Consider the following 21,957-nt stretch of genomic DNA (forward strand, 5'->3'; position numbering starts at 1 on the left):
ACCGGCTAGCGAGCGTGCTTCGGATTTACAATTTGTTTTGCCATCTCCGACAGTTGCACAGGACTTTTATTATTTAAGCTACTACTCCGTATTATACGGGGGCATATTCGGCGACCGGTACTTGCCGGCCTGATCTCGGTGGACCTCTCGGAGATGGAATCTAAAAAAAAATATAAATCCGAAGCGCACACTTCTCTCCTGCTGACAAGCGGTTTGAGCTACGTATATCCACTCAGAGGTTGACATAAACTTAATACGTAGATACATATGCAGTACTTGTCCTTGTAGAGTGGCGCCCCTTGATACCTGGATGTCCATCTAGGGCGCGCCTTTTCCATGCAGAGTCTTGTGCGCACAGGCGAGTAGATCAGGCGCAAATGCGCAACTTTATTTGCCGTGGGCTGAGCTAGCCGTAGCGATATCCGGCAGATTGGACTCGGTAGTCTTGTTCCCACCAGACGTTATCTCACTCCACATAATCCACAATATCGTGTCTCTTTAGTACACCCGCACCATTGGCTCGAAAATCCCCGACTGTCCTCGCGATACTTTTGGCATTCAGAGGCCCATGAGCTGTTGACTCGCTAGTACCATCAGTAGCCGTCACAGCACTCGTAACGTTGTCATCTGCCACCTCCTTTCAAGTATACCCGGGCCTTCCAATGTCTTGGATCTAGTGGTGGGCCGATTCTCTCGTGGTCCTTGGTTCTATTTTCACCATCTTGGTAGACATTCTGTCATTCTTAACATCTTAAAACCCAGCTCGTGGAGCCGAAAGAATGTCAGAATTGATTTCTAGGCGCCAGCCATTCACGCCTTGGGTAAGCTTACGAGTATAACGCAAAGCGTAATCGTCTGCATTGTGCTTCACGAACGGCCCTTCTTCGTCTCGAACCCGAAACCGCTGTCCCGGGAGCACTCGGCCAATTAGCCTGGGGCAGCAGATCAATGGAGGTGCAGGGAGCTAGCTACCTCGAGCTAGCATACAATCATTGTCCAAGACAGATATGAGACACTAGGCCATGATGCCATCCTGGGAATGATGCTGTGACAGAGGCCAATGCACCGCCAGTGATTGTTTATACTTGTCTTGGACCCAGGGCTTGAACAAGTATAAGTTGACTAATAAATATAAGCAGTACTTGCCCAAGGCTAGTCGGTATATTGCAACGGCACTGTAAATATACACAGAGCGCCGCCGTGTAAGCTCTTTCATCATCTCAACCCTGCTATTCCACCTCATCACCCCGGCAGCTGGAGTTCTCTCTGTCGATATCTCTTTGATCTTAAGGCAGAGCAATAACCTTCCTTTCTTTGCTGAAAACCGCAACACATATCACCAGACCGGGCGTTTACCAAGCCACAATGGAGGAAGTAGACGCAACCGAGCTCAAGTCCAACCATGCCGACAATGACGTTGCAGCTACAGAAGAGCTCACCCCAGAAGAGAACAAGAGACTCCTCCGCAGGATCGACTTGTAGTATGTCCCTAATTATTCGTTGCCGCCAAGAACCCGTCTGCATTTCAAAAGCTGACATGACTGAATAGTCTGTTGCCCATCATGGCGGCTTCGTACATGTTCCAGTTCCTGGGCACATCGGCCATCGGATTCACAGCCATCCTTGGACTCCGCGAGGATCTGCACCTGAGCGGCACAGACTTTTCATGGGCAAACAGCACATACTACTTTGGCTTCCTCATCGCAGCATACCCGGCCAGTATGATCATGGTGCGCTGGAGAGTCGGCAAGATGATTGCCGTGGCAGTGTAAGTCGTAAAACGGCCTCCCTCCCACTTGAGCACACCAGACTGATAACAAGCACCCGGTCCAGCGTTCTTTGGGGCGCGGTGCTGATGCTGACAGCCGTAACCACCAAGGCCGCCGACCTGCTCGCCCTCCGCTTCTTCCTGGGCGTTTGCGAATCTCCCATTGCTCCCGGCCTGACCGCCATCGTGGCAATGTGGTATAAGCGCTCCGAGCAGCCTCTCCGGCACGCGGCATGGTTCACGGGCAACACCATCGCAGGTATAGCCGGCGGTCTGGCTTCCTACGGAATCGGACACATGGATAGCATTGCGCCTTGGAAGGTAGAGTTCGCTGTCTGCATATTGTGTCTTTCATGTGTCTGACAGTGTTGTTTGATACAGGCTGTGTTTTTCATCTTTGGCGGCAGCACTGTGGCTTGGTCGATTTGCCTCTTCTTCCTGCTTCCCGACGTTCCCATGACAGCTTGGTTCATGAGCAAGCAGGATCGTAGAAAGGCTATACAGCGAGTAAAAGAGAACATGACTGGTATTAAAAGCTCGCAGTTCAAGTGGAAACAGTGCCGCGAGGCTGCTCTCGACGCCAAGACGTGGTTCATTGTCGTCATTCAGCTGTGCGGAAGCATTCCGAGCGGTGGTGTGCATAGCGTACGAATCCTGCCCAACAGACACTTCAGAATTGAAACAGGAACTGACAAAATGTGCAGTTTGGGGTCATCATCATCCACGGTTTGGGCTTCGACACGTTCCCGACGCTGCTCCTTCAAACCGCCAGCTATGTGGTCTCCTTTGCGCTCGTGCTCCTGGCCACTGCGGGCTCTACGTATCTCCGCAATACCAGAACCTACTTCATGGCGTGGAACTTTTGTGTCGCAATTGCTGGCTGTGTTGTTATCCGGCAGTGCTCGGTTGAGCAGAAGTGGGCGCGCTACGCAGGCTTCTGCCTTGTCTTTGCTTATGTGGCAAACTTTCCTCTTCTAATGTCCATGGCGTCGGGCAACTTTGGCGGCTTTACCAAGAAAATGACGGTCAATGCATTTGTAAGGGCTGCTCATCATGCTTTCACGGCTGACTTGTGGTGTGCTGGACTAACTTGCTTTTGGACTGGACAGTCATTCATCGCTTACTGCACGGGTAATATCATTGGCCCGCAGCTCTTTTTCGCCAAGGAGGCGCCGACGTATAGTTCGGGACTTTTGGCAATGTTGATATGCTTTGGCATTGGTCTCGTGTCTTGCATGGCCTTCCGGTTCCATCTCATGTGGGAGAACCGGCGTCGGGACCAGGCTTGTGATGTGCCGGGGAGAATTGAAATGGAAAACGCCGACTTGATGGACAGGACAGACAAGGATATCTCACAATTCAGATATGTCTACTGAGTAGCGGGTGTGAGGTGGAGTGCGGTTCCACGGTTGTGTTGATGGACGCAGGCATCGTGCGGTTGTTGGTTCAACCCGTCAAAGCGTCCAGTAATAAGGCCAGCATTAAAGACGAATGACGTCATGTTCCTCGCTCCTATTTGTGGCATGACTGGCCTCGCCGAGTCACCCGCTTCACTGCGCAGCGTTTGGGTGTGGCCCCCCTGGTGATGTGATGTCCGATGTTGATGGTGGACACGCATGGTAAACATTGACTCTACCAGACCGTTGACCTTCCAAGAAGGGAACGGACACGAAGCCACATGTGCTACCTTGTACACCTGACTACATCTCCTCTCCATAACCCGATGATGCAAAGCTCGAATCTCGAACGCCTGCCACCGCAATCGCTTGCGAGAAGCTGGGTAAAGATGTGTCATGACTCATGATTGGTGAACAAGGCAGAAGCGCAAGTGAGGCGATGCCTTCCTTGAATTCCAACAACAGGCGATTGTTGTGCCTAGAGACTCTGTCTGAATGTTAATCGGCGCCTAGATATGCCATGCCTACATATGTCAATTACAGTCTGCATACGTAAGGCCACTGTGGATGTGCAGTCAAGGATCAACGGTCCGGTACAACGTGGATTATGAAGCTTACTCTGGTACGGGTTGCATCGATATGCTGGTTGAGATTTCCTGCAGCTGGCATGGTACAAGGCATCAATGATAAGCAAATGGATCGGTGTCCACATGGCACATTGATGCAGCCAGGCGACTCCATGTCCGCCGACATCGATGCAATAAATTGGCACCGCAGGTGCTCCGGCCCAGGGCTTGCATGAAGGCGCCAACGGCCCGCCACCGTTGGCTGGTTGGAGGGCCCGGTGCGTTCAATGTCGGAATGCCCGCGATGCTGCATTCAAGACACAATACACAGTGCATACCTGTCTCAGGTTATCATCAGGGGTCCCCACTCGTCTCAGCCCAGCATGTTGAGCTTTGTATCCATTTACATAAACGGCAGTCTCCCCTCGAGGCTAAACTTTTCGACGACCGTGTTTCCATCTTGCAACACCATCTCTTTCCTCCAGGATACGCAGCACTCTTCAACTACAAACCGTAAGTGAGCACTCCTTGGGGCCGCAATTGGCCACAATTGGCCAATACCCTAACCGCGCCCAATTGTGCCGAGTTTTTTATCTATTCATACCTAAACTAATAAGACTCTTAGCCTATATCTGTCTATCAATCGTGCAGGGCACTACCCCTTGTCATTACCGGTCCGACTTTTCACCCGGTCCAGACAACAGTCACGAGACAATTGCGTCGGAATGGTCACAGTCGCAGGCTGCGGCCAGACGAGGGCCAGACGAGTGCTTGGACACCACGGCAAGAGCGTCTACCAAATTCGCATGCGACGAAGATGAGGCGGACAGAGTGAGGCAGGCAGGCAGAATGAGGTGAGCAGAATGAGGCGGGCAGAGTGAAGCGGGCAGAGTGAAGCGGGCAGAGTGAGGCGGACACACATTTCGACACGTCACGCTGCCACGCTGCCAGCCTCACTTTCTGTGCCGTCCTGATCCTTGCCTCGGCTGGTTTCGACGCCTTTGCCGCCCAGCAAACGACGTTTGCGACCTGTGCCCGTGGATGCAAGTTGTCGCACTTCTCGAAGCCAAAGTTTGCGGTTGGAGCATGTTCACATTGGCCGGCCGCCATGTCGCCGCCAGACCGGCAAATTTTCACAGCTGGTGAGCACAAAACAGTCCGCCTATTTCCGAGCGAAACAGCCATATTTCACTATTGCAGAAGTGGGATTTCATCCATGGCAAAAGTGAACGCCGTGCGGGGTCTGTTCTTCCTGGCCCGGCAAACTCACCAGACCGAGGAACGAAGCCTTTACTTCAGCCCTTGTGTTCCCATGTTGCAAGCCACGCATCCTTTGCCGCAAATGTGAGCATGCATTGCGTCTGGAAGGCATCCAGCTGACAGTCTTGTCTGGTCTGAATGTGTTGGAACAGCTCTCTGGGGTTTTCGGTACTGGGCAAATGCACGAGGCGCTTGCTGTGCTCAATTAGTCCCATGTGGATATGTGCAGCAAGTCTCTGGTCATGCATCTGTCTACGCTCCCCAGCATCACTTTCTCGAGGCTATCTGAGCAGATAGCCAAGCACAAACTGGCTGTGTACTGTCGCCGGTGTCCTCCAAGTAACCCGTCTACCAGTTCTCACCACCCTGACAACACCAAACCCCATTGTCACCCTACCCGCCCTGTACCTCCCTTCAAGGTCTAGAACAGCTGCCTGTCAGCACAAGTCTATACCCCGTAGTTGGTGCCGCTGTGAGATTGGCTCCTCTGAGGCTGTCGATTGTTGGCAAGGCGTTGTAGCTGTCGCATGGTTGGTTGCTGTCGATGGACGTAGTCTGCCCTCCGGTTTGCAGTTTGACATTGGGAGTTGTTCTAGTCAATTGTAACTAAGTCGTGATTTTCGTGACGTCTAGCTCCTTGTCATTTTGCCAAACTCGCTCAGTATATGCACTTACAAGAGTCTTTCTTGCGAAATCACCAGATCCTCGACCCCGTGACCTTTGCGTGGCCTGTCCGTCGTATCTCCTAACCAAAGAAATGCCTTCTGCTGGAGCGGTTTATAACGGGTAACGTGACGACTGTTGGCAAGCCTCAACGAATAGTCCCTGCTGACCCTGTCGCTTTAGATCGGCGCCCCCAAAGCCAGATCACGCTTATACGAACCACGGAATTGCCAGCGGCGAGCAAAATCTCGGCAACGACCGTCTCACCTTGTTCTTCGAACGAGATCCATACTCGAATTCGAGCGGGCCTGCTTCCCGCGAGGCGCGTGTTGCCGCCCAGCTTAAAGCAGTTTCGGAGGCTTTTCAGCCTACCCAGTAATGTTTGGGACAGTTGTTCAGGCGCGACTTTAAGAACTTGCTGCTGAGGGATTGGAAACGTGTCTGCTCAAGAGGGGGAATTTGGTGTTCAGCCCTTGATTTGGCTTTTACTTGCATGTCGCGCAGAGTCGCGGTGCCTGCAACGACGCATCAAGAGATCTAGCCGATACCGCAGCTTAAAGTCGACGGGATTGGAAGAATTTGACAAGACTATTGTATTCTAGGAGGTGCTGTTCGGGCAAGGTGCTCTCACCGACTGTGCTTGTCCGTTACAACTTAACTCAACTCAATACGCCAAACCGTTGACATTGTTGTGTGCTCCCCGATGCCCTTTCGTCTTACCTATGCAGTGTCTTTTGGCATCAGTTGGCTAAACCACGCATGTGAATTATACATCGCCCATTCTGTTCGACTACACCACACCCACACTTTTGAGGGCGATATTAACCGTCGTGGCCTGCGGCGATCTCGGCGATATCTTGCGCGTCGGTTATACCGTAGAATAGAGCCCACAGCTTCCACCTTTGACATTTGTACCATTTGCTTAGTACGTTCCCTGACGGCTCACTGTACTTTTTGCAACCTGTATCCCACGATGCTACCTTATCATGGGTTGATGCTGTGCTCTGGGTAGACATGTTGAACCGCCCAATCGATCCACGGCATCTGTAGGGTTTTATATAATGAAGAACAGGGACAAAATGTCCTTATCCTGGCCTTTATAGGCCTTGAGAAAATGCTTGACTGGCCCACTCGTGACGATACTGCTGGCGGGACGGAAAATTCGCAAAGTTCCCGCAGAATTGTCAGCGACTATGACATGCTGTCAAAATCATCAGTTGACAACTTAAATGATATCACTCTACAGCCAGTTGGACTTCGAAACATTTTTTTCTCATCCGAAGAAACCCGGACTTTCGCTGCCATGGCGACATGGTATTTCTCGTCCCTGGTCCAACCACGCGGATTTTAAGATGCAGGGTATCCGAGTATACTTGCTACTCTTACCACAGTGGACTCTTTGTAACGCAAATTCGATTAGTATAACGGCTTTGAGAGCTCCAGACTAAATCGACATCAGGGCTCGGCAGCTCAGAGGTTTCTGGTCTTGTTTAGTTTTGTCCCTGTGTTTCGGGGTAGATGACACCAACCTGTCCATCAACCTGTCCCATTGGGAAAGACGGCGTGTCACCGAACCAACATTGTGTAAGTCGCCCGAAAAGAAATGTTCCAAATGAATTACGGCGCCTAGAGTATGAAGAGTCGGCTGCTGGCGCGGCTTGCAGACCCGTACGTAGCCTTTGGATGATGCCCACTTTGCACACAAAGCAAGGAGTAGCATAGTACTCAAGCAAGTTCCATCAATATCACAGCTATTCGTCGTCCATTTCTAAACATGTAACTATGGAATTCAGCAGCGGGCCAAGACAAGCCATGCGGGCAGATTTGGCGGAATCTGTTGTTGACTAGCTTACAAGCGCTGGATGGGATTCAGCCAAGTTTCAACAGAGTACGTTATAAGACTTATTGTTAACTAATTCTTCCTAATTCTATAAATAGAGTATTCTTGCTTGTATTTTTTGGCACTATATACCAGAGTCTCGATACGTTTATTGCTTTCGATGTATTGTTGCCAGTTGCCCCAGGCAGTTGAATCGCTTTGATGTTTCCATCAACAGTGGCAGATTTATCCGAGTTGACATCACGAGCAAAGTAGCGCCGGGTTTCGGCCGTGATGGGCGGCACAAGTTTGCGTTTCTCGCATTACGTAAATGCAAAAAGATGTCCATTTCGGCTAAAATACGCAGTCTGACTTGTGACTTTGTTTCATCCACCACCAAGGTCCGAGGTTGCGGGTTAGGGTAGGGGTTAGGGTTACTCCGTACGTACATCAATTGATTGATGCGTGTAGGAGTAAAGCTGTATATTCTAAGTCTCTTTGCTCTGTGGCAGTTATGGGGTGTAACATTGATTCAACAGGAGCCAACTGCATGGTGCCATTCATTTTCGACTTCTCATCCCCGTCTGCAATACTCTTGCCTGTTGCCCTCGAGAATTGAGATATCCAGCCGTCACATAAAGCTCCAACCCAACCGAAACCCTTTCTCATCCCATCCACCAACATGGCGTCGCCAGTCCCGAAAAATGCCATGGAATTTCCACCGTCAGACAGGGTCTTTCTTGAGCCTCATTTACCGCCAAGGGATTGCTCAACTCGTCACTCGAACCTGCCGTTCACCACACTGACATTTGCTACATCGCTGGACTCGTCGCTCACCTGTCGCCCGGCGCTCCCACTGCCATTTCCGGACCTTAGTCCAAGGCCATGACGCATTACCTTCGATCTCGCCATGACGGCATTCTGATTGGTGTTGGCACCGCCGTCGCTGACGACCCCAGCCTTGATTGTCGCATTGCCGGGGTCTGTGGTTCTGGTGGCGATGGCCTCGACGGCCAGCAGGACCAGTTGTTATTGCTCCTACGGCCCGATGGGAGTTTATCGACAACTCAAAGCTGTTCAAGCTATATCGAGAGGGCTGCGGGCGTCCACCATGGATCGTCACGGCACTCAGGGAACCCCCAGCAGACAAACGGGTACCGCCGGAGAAATATGGAGGCAAATACATCATTGTGGAAATCGCTACCTCGGACATTGGCGAGCATCACCTCGACTGGAATATCCTGCTAGTGAAGCTCAAGGAAAATGGACTCAACAGTGTCATGGTTGAAGGAGGTGGCCAGGTTATCAACTCGTTGCTCTCGCCACAGTACCGGCCAAACATTAACATGGTCATCGTCACCATAGCCCCAACATGGCTCGGCCAAGGTGGAGTGGTTGTATCACCCAAGAGATGCTTCAATGATGCAGGAATAGCTATCCCAACTGCGAGGCTAATCATACCTTTCTCCTAGTCGTGACAAGCATAAAATTGCCCTGGAGGAAGACATTGCGTGTTACTTCTTTGGTATTTTGAGCATAATATAGCAATGATCTACAGTGAAGATGAAAAATCCTTTGGTAGAAACAAGTACAAATAATGAAGACAAGAGACGAACCTGGTTTACAGGCTGGTCGTGACTAGTTTACCATGGATCTGGACTAGGCGCTGAAGATATACTTGACTTGTTAGATCGACAAACACCTCACTATAATTTTACGGCGTATTTCTAGCCAGAAGATATTTGGAGACCAAATATTCATCGTGACAGCGACGCTTCCGGATGAACATTGAGCCCTCCGTTCCGAATGATAGGGCTGCTGCCACGGCGTTTCAAAGGCAATTGGTTCACCCTGTCTTCCATCACTCAAATCTATTGTAATATTTATTGTATTGAGAGATATGTGTGTTGATGGACTGATTCTCACTTTAGCATGAACAACAGCTCCTGCCGTGCCTCCTGATCGGGGGGTAGGGAGGGCAAGTTGACTCGGCGGGCTAGCAGATATTCAGCTTCACTTGATAGGGCCATCTCTCATGCCATTGACCCAGCTTCTCTCAAGCAGTCAGAATGGAAAAGCCCGGCAATAACCATCTGTGGCAATCCGGCGGTCACTTCGCAATGTCTCTGCTTGCACTCCTTACGACTGATAACACGGTGGCTCGAGATCATCCGTGGCAACACCGTTTTCTTGGCGCTGCATAACCTATAGCAGCCCTTAACGTGGAAAAGCCGGTGAGCTTGCGGTGGTGCGGGATGTGCGATTTTGGCGTGATGGGACAGCTCCTGGCCTGTCCAGAGCGATCCCGGCAGCCCTTGATGGTGCAACAGTAAAGGGGTGACATCCTGTGTGTGAGGCTCTCATGATGACAGTTATTCGCGCAGTAGTATCCATCTCGATAGTTCAACGTCTACCTCAATACTTAACCATGGATCCAACGGCTTCATAAATGTTTTTGACCATTCTGCCAAAGGAGGAAGCCTCACACAATTGTGGAGTTTAATTTGGTAGGTCTTCTGTTTTTACTTTCAACAATAAACGTCCACATGCAGTTGTCGCCGGGGAGTGCAATCCGATCGGACATGTCTACTAGGAGATAGACGTATATTCCCAGCTCAGACAAAAATATTCTTGAAGCAGACCGACACGATGTCATCACATATCATGGCCTTTAAAGACAAGGACGGAGGAATTGACGTTGATCACTGAAGATCTGCCGACTTTATGGCGGTACTTGGAATTTTGTGGAGGCAGGTCCACACAGGGGTCCACATATGCTGAGCTTGTCCGACCTATCAAAGACCCTGCGATTAGTCACCCACAATAATGGCACGACGGCCCCGCGGTCGGAGATGAAAAAGAAAATGTTGGAGGGGTCACGGCGAGCGGCAATCGGCGCCTCCGACTTATGACTCTGAAGTGGGTGACTCAACTCAACTTCTTCTACTTGCCCGTCCCAGCCGCATCCTGCTGCGAATCTGACAGTTTTTCTTTACTCTTGTCCTCTTCTTCCTTGGGATCTAGGTCTTCTTCCAATCCGACGTCTTGATCTGCATTCTTTTGCTTGCGCTCACGGCTCTCGCCACTCCCCGCAGTCGCAGCCCAACACCCAAATCCTAAGCACCCTCGCAACCACTCCCAACTTGCGCTTACGCTTCTTGCAAGATGCCTATGTACGTTTTTGGGACCTCTTTTTGCATTTACTTCATATATACCAAAGATAATACTGACCCCGTGCCTACCAACATCCAGGCTCAAGGAACCCTGGAAGAAATACAAGCCCTTCCCTCCTCTCAACTTGCCCGATCGCCAGTGGCCCTCCAAAACGATTGACAAGGCCCCTCGATGGCTGGAAACTAGCCTTAGAGATGGAAACCAGAGCAACCCAGACCCAATGGTATGTATCTCTCCCAATTACGTGAAAGGTGCTGCGCACCCTAGCATCTCAGCCATGTTTTGGCGGTCGGCTGATGATCCTGTGACGAATAACAGAATGGGGAGGAGAAATGGCGTTTCTTCAAGATGCTCTGCGATATAGGTTTCAAAGAAATTGAAGTTTCCTTCCCTTCCGCCTCCCAGACCGATTTCGACTTCACGAGACGCCTGGTTGACACCCCCGGGGCCATTCCAGACGATGTTGCGATCCAGGTGCTGTCGCCCTGTCGACCGGATCTGATCAAGCGCACGGTTGAGGCTGTTTCGGGTGCGAAGAATGCCATTATTCACATCTATCTCGCTACTAGCGAGTGCTTCCGGAGAATCGTCTTCAATTACTCCGAAGAGGACACTCTTGAGCTCGCTGTGCGTTGCGCCAAGGTCGTCAGGTCCCTGACGAAAGACGACCCCTCCCAATCAGGCACCAATTGGCAGTTTGAGTTTAGCCCCGAGTGCTTCTCTGATACCTCGCCCGAATTTGCCGTCAAGGTCTGCAACGCCGTCAAGGAGGCTTGGGGGCCAACAGTTGAGACGCCTATGATTGTGAATCTGCCGGCTACGGTCGAGAACGCGTCCTGCAACGTGTTCGCTGATCAGGTTGAATACTTCTGCAGGAATATATCGGAACGCGAAAAGGTCTGCGTTAGCGTGCACAACCACAACGATAGGGGCACTGCGGCTGCAGCGGCAGAGTTGGCTCAGATGGCCGGTGCTGACCGTGTGGAGGGATGTCTCTTTGGAAACGGCGAGCGTACCGGCAATGTTGACCTGGTCACCTTGGCCCTGAACCTGTATACCCAAGGCGTTCCCTGCAACCTGGATTTCTCAAACCTGAACCAAATCATTGACGTGGTCGAGAACTGTAACAAGATTCCCGTCCATCCTCGCGCCCCGTATGCCGGCTCCCTGGTGGTGTGTGCCTTCTCGGGAAGTCACCAAGACGCCATATCAAAATCGATGCACAATCGCCGACGCGAGGGCAAGACCTACGAGGACCGCTGGGAAGTTGCATATCTGCCACTGGATCCAGAGGACATTGGCCGCACCTACGAGGCTATCATTCGTGTCAACTCCCAGAGCGGCAAGGGTGGCGCTGCCTGGATCATCCTGCGCAAGCTTCACCTGGATATCCCTCGCGGTCTGCAAGTTGCCTTTTCCAAGGTTGTTCAAAAGCGGGCTGATAGTCTTGGCCGTGAGCTTCTAGCCGACGAAATCACAGATCTTTTCGAAAAGACCTACTACCTTCACGAGAACCCTCGATTCTCCCTTGTTGATTACTCAATTACCCCTGACCGCTCGCAATCTCCTGCACCGCCGTCGCCGGGCAAGACACAGGATACTAAAAACCTAATGCGTGTCTTTGAGGGCGTCATTTCAGTCGACGGTAGGGAGATCAAGCTCCGCGGACGGGGCAATGGCCCTATCTCTAGCATGGCGAATGCCCTCAAGGATCTTGGCATTGACCTGGACGTCAATGATTACAAGGAACATGCGATTGGCGAGGGTCGTGGCGTCAAGGCTGCATCATATATTGAGTGCAAGATTGGAAACACCAAGGAGATGGTATGGGGCATCGGCATTCATGAGGATGTGGTTCAAAGTTCCCTGATCGCGCTGCTGAGCGCTGCTACCAATGTAAGCTGCTGCGCAATGCCGTTCGACGCGACTTGTTCTTTCCTACTTTCGACGGGTTTCACTGACACGCATCTACAGTTTATCACGAGCAGGCCTGGAAGCCCTATTCTAAAGCCAATTGCGTCTCGACCGAAAGCGCTGAGTCCCAACAATGCTAATGGTGCAGCCAAGGAATCTGCCAGTGTTCCTCAAGGGGCTTCTAGTGTGGTCTCTGTCCTGGAGGACAAGGCCAACGACATGTAGAGTAGGATCTGGGGTCATGCTGGAGGATGACGCATTCTCTGTCTTTTATTTTCTGGCTCTTCGTCGTGTGTGAAACAACGGGCCTTTGGGGATTTCGGTAAAAAAAAAGAAAAGCATTCAGAGGCGAAGGTCTCCCCGGGGAAGATGTCGGGGCAATAGGCACATGTATCCAACCTAATGCACCCTTAAAAGCGAGCTTGTTGATGAACAAAGATTGTATTCGTTGGGTATTCTCTCTCAGAATATGTAATATATATCATGATCCGAGTGCCCAGGGTCTCGACGATTTTGGAAGACGCAAAAATGTGGCCCAGGCACTTCATACAGATGACTGACTTCCAGGTCTGGGGTGGTGGATGTGTGCGATAACTACCAATTCGGCGATTGATTGGTGCCGCTTGACACAATTTCACGCTGGCTCAGCGTCGACCACGAAATAGGCGGGAAAGGTGATTCCTCCTGGCGCCGGCTCTGTCTTGTCTCCAGTATGTAGTTACTCGACACGTGTGACAAGGGCTTGTTAGATGGCTTGAAGCAATAGCTTAATTCAGCTAAGAACAGTCTTTGCTATCAAAGGTCCTTGGTTTTCCTCAAGGCCTCGTTGACCGAAGACCTCTTTAAATACAAGAAGTCGGTGAGGGACTTTGCCCTAGTCCCGTGACTGTAGCCCTTGTGTAATAGGCCATTTCCGTGTAACAGGACGTTGGACAGGCTACACACGCCAGGCAGGGTTAGGGTTACCCATCGACAAAGGCGGACGATGAAGCACCAACCTACTTTTTCCTTGTTTCTGCTTTTCAACTGTCTCGGTTAGCAGGAATTCTATTCCCCGTCTTTTAGAATAGAATAACTGGCAAGTTGGTGGAACAGAAACCGAGGCATCTCGCGCTTTCCATGGAAGTTGGAGGTTTAGCAAAGCATGACGTATTTCGCACAGAATTTCCGTGACCAGGACGCATTGGTCTGCGGAATACGCAGTGGCGAGTTTCTTGTTGCAACGAAAAAATCGTCAATCGCAATTTCCGTTCCAACAGTGGTGGATTCTGATCAAGTATGCTTGGGCTTTGATTTGTTCGTTTTGTACTATTTTGCTTCGTCGCGAATCATGCAGCCTATGATTGGCCCCAAGAAGAGGACACACATGTGACAGGACGAGCAGCATATGCTGGTGGAGTAATCCGGTGAAAACGATAATGTGTCAAAGGGCCCGTGGGATGGTGACATTTCGCAGGGCATTGGGGTCCAGCTGTTGCAGAGTTCCTAAATCTCAATATATATTATATAATTTATTAAAGTTATTATTAGTAATATTTATTTTTTAAAAAATTGAAAAGTATTCCGGAGATTTATAATTGTCCCGTAATTTTATGGCCAACTAAGTGGCTAGCACACTTTGCCTACAGGTACAAACGAGTACACCGTGCCGACGACATCGGTCCGAGTATTCTTCCCCGATTTTCGCCAACTTCCGTCAGCCCCCTTTATCCCAACTCCTCTGAGCCTAAGTTCAATGTTGTTTAATATCAACTTCTCCATTTATAGGTACATCCTGACGACCTAAATCAGCCACACTTTCCAGCACAAACTCTTTTTCTAAACGGATATGTGATTTTTCATCAGCCGCGTCCATGCTACAGCGGAGAACTTGGCAGCATGGCTAAAGGCGGTTTTTGGACCACGCAAAAGAGTGCACACCATCTCGAAGAACCCCAATTGCTCAGCCTGGGTAGCACCGGACTAGTATTCAAGCTTAGCGACGCCATCGTCGTGAAAAAGAGCCGTCTTGGCCGCAGCGACTATATTACAGCCGAACAAAAAGTCTTTACAATATTAAAACGCCAACCGCCATCACCATACATTATCCAGCACTTTCACGACACCAAGGACGCAATATTCTTGGAGTTCATGTCGGGTGGGAATCTTGGAACCATCCTTAACGACGAACAAGCGAAAGACGGGTCAACGCAGAGAGTAATTCGAGTAGAGAAGTTGCAGACGGCGGAAGACTGTCTCCGGTGGACGCGGCAGCTTGCAACGGCAGCAGCTTGGCTCGAGCAGCTGGGTTTGGCGCACTGCGATATTTGGCCAGCCAACATATTGCTGTCCGACGCGCGGGACATCAAGCTTGCAGACTTTGATCGTGCGTGCAAGATCGGAGACACCGTACCCTCTCTGACGGAACCTTTTGCTCGGCTACTAGGGGATGAGGGTGGCTCGGATTGCGGAACCTACGGCACCGCTGGTTATCGAACAGAGCAATTCGCCATAGGTTCAGTCGCCTATGCCTTGACGCGCGGTCATGATCCCTATGAGGACGAGTGGTGGGGGCGTGACCATGGTCCCATTTGTCAGGGTAAGCTCCAGGATATGGAGTTTCCAGTTCTAGGTAAAGACAAGTACGATAGTATCATTGAGAACTGCTGGCATGGTCGGTATGAGTCTATCGCTCAACTGTCGGAATATATGGCTGGCTTGGATCAATATTCATGCGAGGTCATCGAGCAGCAGGCAAGCGCCTCTGATGCCAGATCTAGGAAGCACGAGTGCGAGATGCTGGTTCAAAGTGGCGTCCTTGAAAAGCTCTTTACCTGCTAAACTAAGCAACTATGCTCCCCTGTTGGGTTATCGGCCCTGGCTTACTATTGTCGAAGCTATGAGCGTCAGCACACATTCATCGGCACGCATATCCAGGCTAAACCCTTCATCTTGACCTGACCCAATACAGGTCCGTCAATTACGTGCTGGTATAGCTTTTTCTTTCAAGGGATCAATCCTTTACATATAGCTTGTAATGCTATCAGCTACGCCAGTCCTTAAGAGGGAAGAAATAGAACTGGCCTACTGGGCGAATTCGATGGCTCGATTAAAGTGGCCGTGCTACAGCATTTACATGGTAATGTAGGCACGGCCCGTCCCTTGAGCCTCGCCTTGAACCAGCTAAGAGGAGAAGTGGAGCGGGTAAAATTACCAAGCCAAAAGAGGCCTGGGGGCAACGATACCTGGCACCGGACACTTTGGCGTGGAACTTGGCAGAACAACCACCAATATACCGAGTTATTCTATCTTTGGGCAAGAGACCATGCCAAGCCCTTCTCCAGAGTTTCAGTGCCTCCAGACAGAAATAGGGAGGTTGCTTAAGCGCGCAGGCAGCAAGGCAGCGAGCGAATAAATGTCCGACTTCCATGCCATGTCTGGCAATTATTGAAGGGGAGGGCCAGCGGGAGGCACGCACGCCGATTTCCTTTGTTGATAACAAAGCACCGAACTCGAGCTCCATGAGCATCTCACCAGACGCATCGCTATTCGCGCGCGCCCCAAGCGGCTAATTGGTGTGGCGGCTACCAGGCAGTTACCTGGACCGTGTGGTCAAGCCTCGCCGGATTCAGACGATATGGCGGAGAATAGCCACCGGTGACTTGACTTTATTTGGAGGTTGCAAACCAGATTCACCATTGTCCCGGTGCACATACACGCGCGTTGGGATATTCTCAGCAGTCCCAGCGCCACGTTATAAATAACTCCGTCTTTGATACAAGCGCCCGTACCAACCCCAAGCGCCTCCTACATCTTTCCTGTAATGGTGTCGAGAGGCGCGGTGTTGCCTCTGTAATAGGCAACAGAGACGACCAACAGCTGCAACCTGAAACTCGAAATAATTGAAACGCGCCTCCCTGGCTGCCAAGAAACTACTTTATGCCTTGGGAGCTGGGCTCTCACGTTGGAATTTGGCACTGTCTAGGGAATGGCCGGTGTTAGCCTCAAGTTAGATGGTGCCTGTGGCGGACTTTTTTGATTGTCTGTTTCATGCTGCGAGGTCCTGTAGTTGGTTACCGGAACAAGTTGACTTGAATAATCTATACACCACTACAATTACATGTATACAACGCAAGTTAAAAAGGGTGCTGGTTCCCTCGTTCATGAGCACAAACCAAGCCGCAGTTGACAACTCTTGACTCTCAACAGCATCTATTACCATCATCATACATCACCACTCATTCTCTTTACCTTCTCACCATGTTTGGCGGAAAACTACTTGCACTGCTTCCCCTGTTGCAGGCCCAAGTCTGGGTACGTTTGGACCTCTCCCACAGCTAGGTTTCTGGCACTAACAAGGTTGAACGCACAAGGGGCTCGCTATCAAAGCAACCGACCTCGACGGCAACCCAATCAAGGCTCGTGTCTTTCAAGTGGCGAGTTGCACGTCTCCTTTCGGCTGGAGCCCGGCCGACATCAATGACGCTGTTGGAGCACGCAACAAGCTCCAAATAGGACCAGACCCGGCACGGAGCACAGTGACGATTCTTACAGGCGCGAACAAATGTAGCGACATATCGTGCTATGGTGAGGCGAAAATCGTCGTGTGTAATAATGTAAGTTATTCCATACGAAAGGGGGGTGTAAAAAGACTGTCTGAAGAATTTTCGGTCCGAAGGGGTACAAACTTACTAATATATTGCCTTTTAGAGCGCTCGTGACCTAAGTTTGACCTATTATACTATATTACAGGCTGCCACAGAATCTATGGGTCCATGTCTAAACGCGCAAGTGCAAGGAAAGGTTCTCACCCAGGGATTCTACAGTGAGGATTGGAATGTGATTGTGCGAAAGAAGGATGGCAGTGAAAGATGTGTGCTTTAGTAATAGTGAAGCCCAACATTTAGGCAAAGATAATAGGGGGCACCTTGTTATCGCATGTGCAGGACACGTGGCAAATAGCCGCATTTATGTATTTCATTCGCTTAAAGCATGTACATTAGTTTTGCTTCAGACTATAGTCTTTTTTTATATAGATCAGCACATATTCACTATTTTTTATAAAAGTTTCAAGAAGGATCTGTGATTTTGTCCAAGCTCTCCAAACAATACTAGTATATGCTGAACTGCGACCAGATTGGGCTTTTATCCTGCATGTTAACACATTCTTAGCCCCCTTTCCCCCGGGCCGTGGGAGACATGAAACTCTTATATAAGTCTCGTTAAATAGCAATGTCTTTTACACAAGGGCCGAGACTAGGTTGAGGTTTCGGGTTTCCAGGTCTCAAGGCTCCGCCTGCTTTGTATAAATTAACCCTGGGGGCTTCTGCCCCGAGATCATTCAGAGAAACTAGGGAGCTTTGATATCATAAACGGGTTCTCTATCAAGTACGGGGCTGCAAAACCTATAATGAGTGGCGAGAGAATCCCGTGTCGTCACTACAGTCCATCACTGCAGAAACCGAACAAGAAGCTCAAGTTGTTAGTAAGTCTGTAAAAGCATTTAGGTAGTGAGAGAGATATACATTCCGCACTTTCCAAGTTGTCGCTGCAGTGTCTACCCACGACCGTGCAGAGACAGCCCAGAACATAGCACGCCTACCAAGGAGCTGAGTCGGCAAATCTTCTGGCGTGAGGGCCTGAAGTAAACCTCACCACTGTGAGCGACTCGGATGTCGCTACTAAGAGGTCCATGGCAGAGATGATGGATGGTAGGAGAAGGGGGAAGGAGTATAATGGGGTAAGAATGCCCAAATAGGGAGTATATCTAGTGGGATCTGTATGCAGGCTGTATGCATGACGACTAGCAACGACTAGCTCATCTGAGTATCCTGATAATACTACTGAACTGAGGCTCGTGACATCCTGACTGCCATCTTCAGTAGCTGTTCTTCGGCAGAAGCTCCTATCCCAGATAACGCCAACGCCGTCAAGATGGCGTCTTGCACCGACGCCTCGGCCGACGCACGCCTTACGATGTGATTTGTTGTCCAGTCAAAAAAGTTTCAACTTGGGCTTATTAAGTGGCACTGGTGCTCTCACCTGGCGCAACATGGCACGAGTTCGAAATAAATGAGCATCTAGGCAGTCGGCCCTTCGATCCTCTACCCACCCATGGATTCAATTTGCCAATGTCCAAGCATGCCTATCTCAACTATCATCTAGAGTATACCCAGACTCACTCTACAACCTTGGTAAAAGTACCCTTATCCATATCAAAGGACCATGCCGCGCCGTCTACTGTAACGTTCCATGTCTTGATAGGGGTACCACCCATAACTGCAGCCATACACTCTGGCTTCAAGGTCGCTCTATTCAGTACATTGTATATGAAGAGTTGGCGCGGGAATAAGGCAAAGTACCCATGCAACTGTCTTTAAACCGACAATGTTAATCAGTAGCCAGTATACATGTTGACAGGCAGAGGCCACCATACCATTTTCTTCAAAGTTGGCATGTCAGCCGGAGCGGCTAGCACAGCTCCTTGTTGTACATTTGATTGCCCAAGATCAAACTAAAAGTCAGGACGGCCGATTACTATTCCTTCAAGTTCCTACTCCGCAGTATAACTAGCGTTTACTACGAGGCACATTGTGTCAAATGTACGCCAAGGCCTTGAGAGACTGCTACATTGTATCTGCATGTCTGATAGCCATAGCAATGCATCTTAGTCAGGGCAATACAGACCGACAGACTAAGCGAGGTATTGTGAGCTGTCAATATGGCAGCGTCATGGACACAGCCAATGGACTTGGCCTTGTAATTAGCCCCGATCACGCCCGTCACAATGTATCATGGTCCCTCCAACCGTTCCCCAGTACTCCAGGGCCTTGCCGGTGGTGCGAAACATCAAACACTCTGCATGCGGATGAGGAAGTTGGGTAGTCTTGTGACGCATCAAGCGATGGAACATGATTGATTGTTGCCTCATCATGGCTGGCACGGCTGGGTCAGGAACTGGACAATAAACTTCTCAAGGATAGGTGAAAAAAAAGGAGGACAAGCACTCAGCACGCTGCAAGCACGGGCCTGTCCTCAATCTGCTCCCAAATGGCGCGAGACCCTGCAAACATTGTTTGCCACAGGGGATTATTATATCATCTACCCATCTGTCCATGTGTGCTTGTGCGTCAAAATCTGCACTCTATACGTTGTGTGATTTCGTCCCAGTGGTATGCTAGAATCATCGGCCCAGCCCTAATATACAGTCCCGCCGTTTTCCCTCCTCTTTTTCCACAGCCCTCGAGCTAGCCCCTGTTCTGCTCTAGCTGTCTAAACCTCCTGACGGGAATTTTCGAAATGGGCACGCCGACAAACGGTTCTGGAAACTCTAGACTCTCCAGTCCCGTTGTGTACCACCCTCCCTCGCCGACAGTCTGCTTCGCAATGTCGTACCCAGCGCGAATCGCGCCCATGGCACCAATCTTGCTATACGAGCCGCCTGCCACTGCTAGTTTGCCATGAAATTCGTCACGGAGCTGTTGATCGGCCTGCATCATGCGGTCGTTGTGGCCTACGAAATGTTGCGGAATGCATTCCTTTGCAAATCTGGACAAGGCGAAGCAGGGCGTGTCGGCGGGGATGCCTAGATGGCGCTCCAGGAGGGACTTGGCCTGCTCGATGGCGTCTGATTCTGAGGGTGGAGGAGCGCCAGAGTCGTAGTAGTGCCCGCCCATGAGGACGAATAGCTTCGTGCCTTCGGGCTCGTCGGGCGACGCCGCACCGCTGACGTCGGAGTCGTAGAAGACGCCGAGGGCTCGCTCGGTGTTGTGTTCGCGGCTGACAGACCGAGGGATCAGGTAGCCGAAGCCGCGTGGCTTCATGTGCTTCTTGGGGTACCAAAGGTTAACGGTCATGATGGAAACAGATTGCGTTTCCGCGAGGCTGGGCAGCTTCGAGGCCGTGACGCGGGAGAGGTCCTGGCTTGCCATGGTGGATATGACACGATCGTGGGAGGTGGTGGTTTTGTTCTCGAGGTGCTGCCGCTCTTCGTCGGCCCAGTTGCCGGTTGTAATCTGTCAAAGGGTCAGAATCCAAGTGCTGGCGGATGCGTTGTCCAGTTGGCAAACAAAAACTCACATTGACCTTTTCCGTCTCCATGTCGTAGCTGATATCACGCACCGGAATGCCCTTCTTAATCTCTACATTGGGGGTTGCTTCCAGCACATCTGCCAGCGCCTTTGGCAAGCTGTCCATTCCCGCCCTGCCGAAATGCAACAATGCACCTCGTGCCTTGAGTGCCATCCTGCGAATCTGCGGATCCTGCGATAGTTCACTCATAAACATCTGTTCTCTCATGGTCATCTGTCTAAGATCTGAGCCCATGTTTGGCAGGTAATACGCCCAATAGAAGCGGTCAAACACTGATCTGGCGCTCAACTTGTCTATATCACCACCGTATATGCCGTGGATCATGGCGGATGCGACGTTCTCCGCGACGGCGCGACTTCCGCTAATCTCGTACAGCCATTCTGACACGGACATGTCCTTTATGGGAACCGCGCGGCTGCGCATGCGGCGTAGGAGGAAGCCTAGGCCGCCCCAGATGGATTGAAGGAAAAGCGGCTCGCGGCAAAACTCGGCGAAGCTACCGGCGGGTGGAAGTGTGACGAGATGGTCCGGGTAGTAGATGTAGCGTGGTTGATCGGGTGGTGTGAAGACCTTGAGACCTAGATCGAGAGCCTATTACGACCCACCAAGAGTAGAAAGGGAATCAGCAGCATATTCTGATGTCCGGCAGAGCGTCTGTCATCTTACCAAGTCGTACAGCACGAGATCGTCAAACTTCCACGTACTCAGATGGTTCGACGACAACGTCCTTGGGCCTCTCTCAAAACTAACGACCCCCCCGACGCCCTCCACGTCCACCGGCACACGATCCGTTCGAATCCATCCGCCGAGCCGGTCACTCCCCTCGTACAGTGTGATCTTGGCCGTGGACGGCAGCTGCTTCGCGAGATAGTACGCTGTCGTAAGACCCGTCAGTCCTCCTCCGACGACAGCAATGTCCCCGTTGTTGCTCTGCGTCGCGTACGACCGTCGATTGGTCATGAAATATGAGCCATTAGCGCGCGCGGCATGGTGCGGCACGCATTGGCTGCAGCTTCGGCCGAGATGTCGAGGGCTTCGTTTCGATGGCGGTGATGATGCGCTCACGCTGCTCAAACAACGCAATTGGTGGCTTCGTGTGAGGTTTGTCCTGGTGGAGCCCCGAGTAGCTGATGCCAGAGATAGAAAAGTCATAGCAGCGTCTTCTGCCCGGTTCCGACGCATGCCTGTGGTGTGTACGACTTCAACCGCTCATGGTGATGTGAGTTGAGAGCAGTGGGTCGATCCGGGTCAACCCTCGGGTGACGTCTTTTGTTGGCAGCCGAGCTTACGGTTCCCATGTCAATCAATGTTCCGCATCGAGCACCA

At 51.0% G+C, this 21,957-nt stretch overlaps 7 protein-coding genes across 7 annotated transcripts; 6 read left to right on the forward strand and 1 right to left on the reverse strand.

Moving 5' to 3' along the window:
• Positions 1-1,365: 1,365 nt before the first annotated feature.
• G6M90_00g109050 (uncharacterized protein) lies at positions 1,366-3,144 on the forward strand (the record flags this gene model as incomplete). The annotated part of the gene is made up of 6 exons (XM_066131769.1): positions 1,366-1,481; positions 1,550-1,768; positions 1,834-2,089; positions 2,150-2,413; positions 2,473-2,805; positions 2,878-3,144. The coding sequence occupies 6 exons, from the start codon at positions 1,366-1,368 to the stop codon at positions 3,142-3,144; spliced, it is 1,455 nt and encodes a 484-aa protein (XP_065987899.1).
• A 2,604-nt stretch (positions 3,145-5,748) lies between these two features.
• G6M90_00g109060 (uncharacterized protein) lies at positions 5,749-6,033 on the forward strand (the record flags this gene model as incomplete). Its single annotated transcript, XM_066131770.1, has 2 exons — positions 5,749-5,777; positions 5,838-6,033. The coding sequence occupies 2 exons, from the start codon at positions 5,749-5,751 to the stop codon at positions 6,031-6,033; spliced, it is 225 nt and encodes a 74-aa protein (XP_065988003.1).
• A 2,325-nt stretch (positions 6,034-8,358) lies between these two features.
• RIB7_1 (2,5-diamino-6-ribosylamino-4(3H)-pyrimidinone 5'-phosphate reductase) lies at positions 8,359-8,945 on the forward strand (the record flags this gene model as incomplete). The annotated part of the gene is made up of 2 exons (XM_066131771.1): positions 8,359-8,454; positions 8,529-8,945. 2 exons carry the CDS (start codon positions 8,359-8,361, stop codon positions 8,943-8,945), a joined length of 513 nt encoding a protein of 170 aa, XP_065987889.1.
• Positions 8,946-10,638: 1,693 nt separating this feature from the next.
• Positions 10,639-12,786, forward strand: LEU4 (2-isopropylmalate synthase; the record flags this gene model as incomplete). Its single annotated transcript, XM_014688459.1, has 4 exons — positions 10,639-10,646; positions 10,726-10,870; positions 10,966-12,543; positions 12,622-12,786. 4 exons carry the CDS (start codon positions 10,639-10,641, stop codon positions 12,784-12,786), a joined length of 1,896 nt encoding a protein of 631 aa, XP_014543945.1.
• A 1,653-nt stretch (positions 12,787-14,439) lies between these two features.
• G6M90_00g109090 (uncharacterized protein) lies at positions 14,440-15,381 on the forward strand (the record flags this gene model as incomplete). Its single annotated transcript, XM_014688458.1, has 1 exon — positions 14,440-15,381. The coding sequence occupies one exon, from the start codon at positions 14,440-14,442 to the stop codon at positions 15,379-15,381; it is 942 nt and encodes a 313-aa protein (XP_014543944.1).
• A 1,419-nt stretch (positions 15,382-16,800) lies between these two features.
• On the forward strand, positions 16,801-17,424 carry G6M90_00g109100 (uncharacterized protein; the record flags this gene model as incomplete). Its single annotated transcript, XM_066131772.1, has 3 exons — positions 16,801-16,854; positions 16,914-17,156; positions 17,251-17,424. The coding sequence occupies 3 exons, from the start codon at positions 16,801-16,803 to the stop codon at positions 17,422-17,424; spliced, it is 471 nt and encodes a 156-aa protein (XP_065987818.1).
• Positions 17,425-19,787: 2,363 nt separating this feature from the next.
• On the reverse strand, positions 19,788-21,591 carry hem14 (Protoporphyrinogen oxidase; the record flags this gene model as incomplete). The annotated part of the gene is made up of 3 exons (XM_014688457.2): positions 19,788-20,555; positions 20,620-21,222; positions 21,298-21,591. The coding sequence occupies 3 exons, from the start codon at positions 21,589-21,591 to the stop codon at positions 19,788-19,790; spliced, it is 1,665 nt and encodes a 554-aa protein (XP_014543943.2).
• Between the last annotated feature and the right edge of the window lie 366 nt (positions 21,592-21,957).

This window comes from Metarhizium brunneum, chromosome 7, assembly GCF_013426205.1.
Source record: "Metarhizium brunneum chromosome 7, complete sequence".
Lineage (NCBI taxonomy): Eukaryota > Fungi > Ascomycota > Sordariomycetes > Hypocreales > Clavicipitaceae > Metarhizium > Metarhizium brunneum.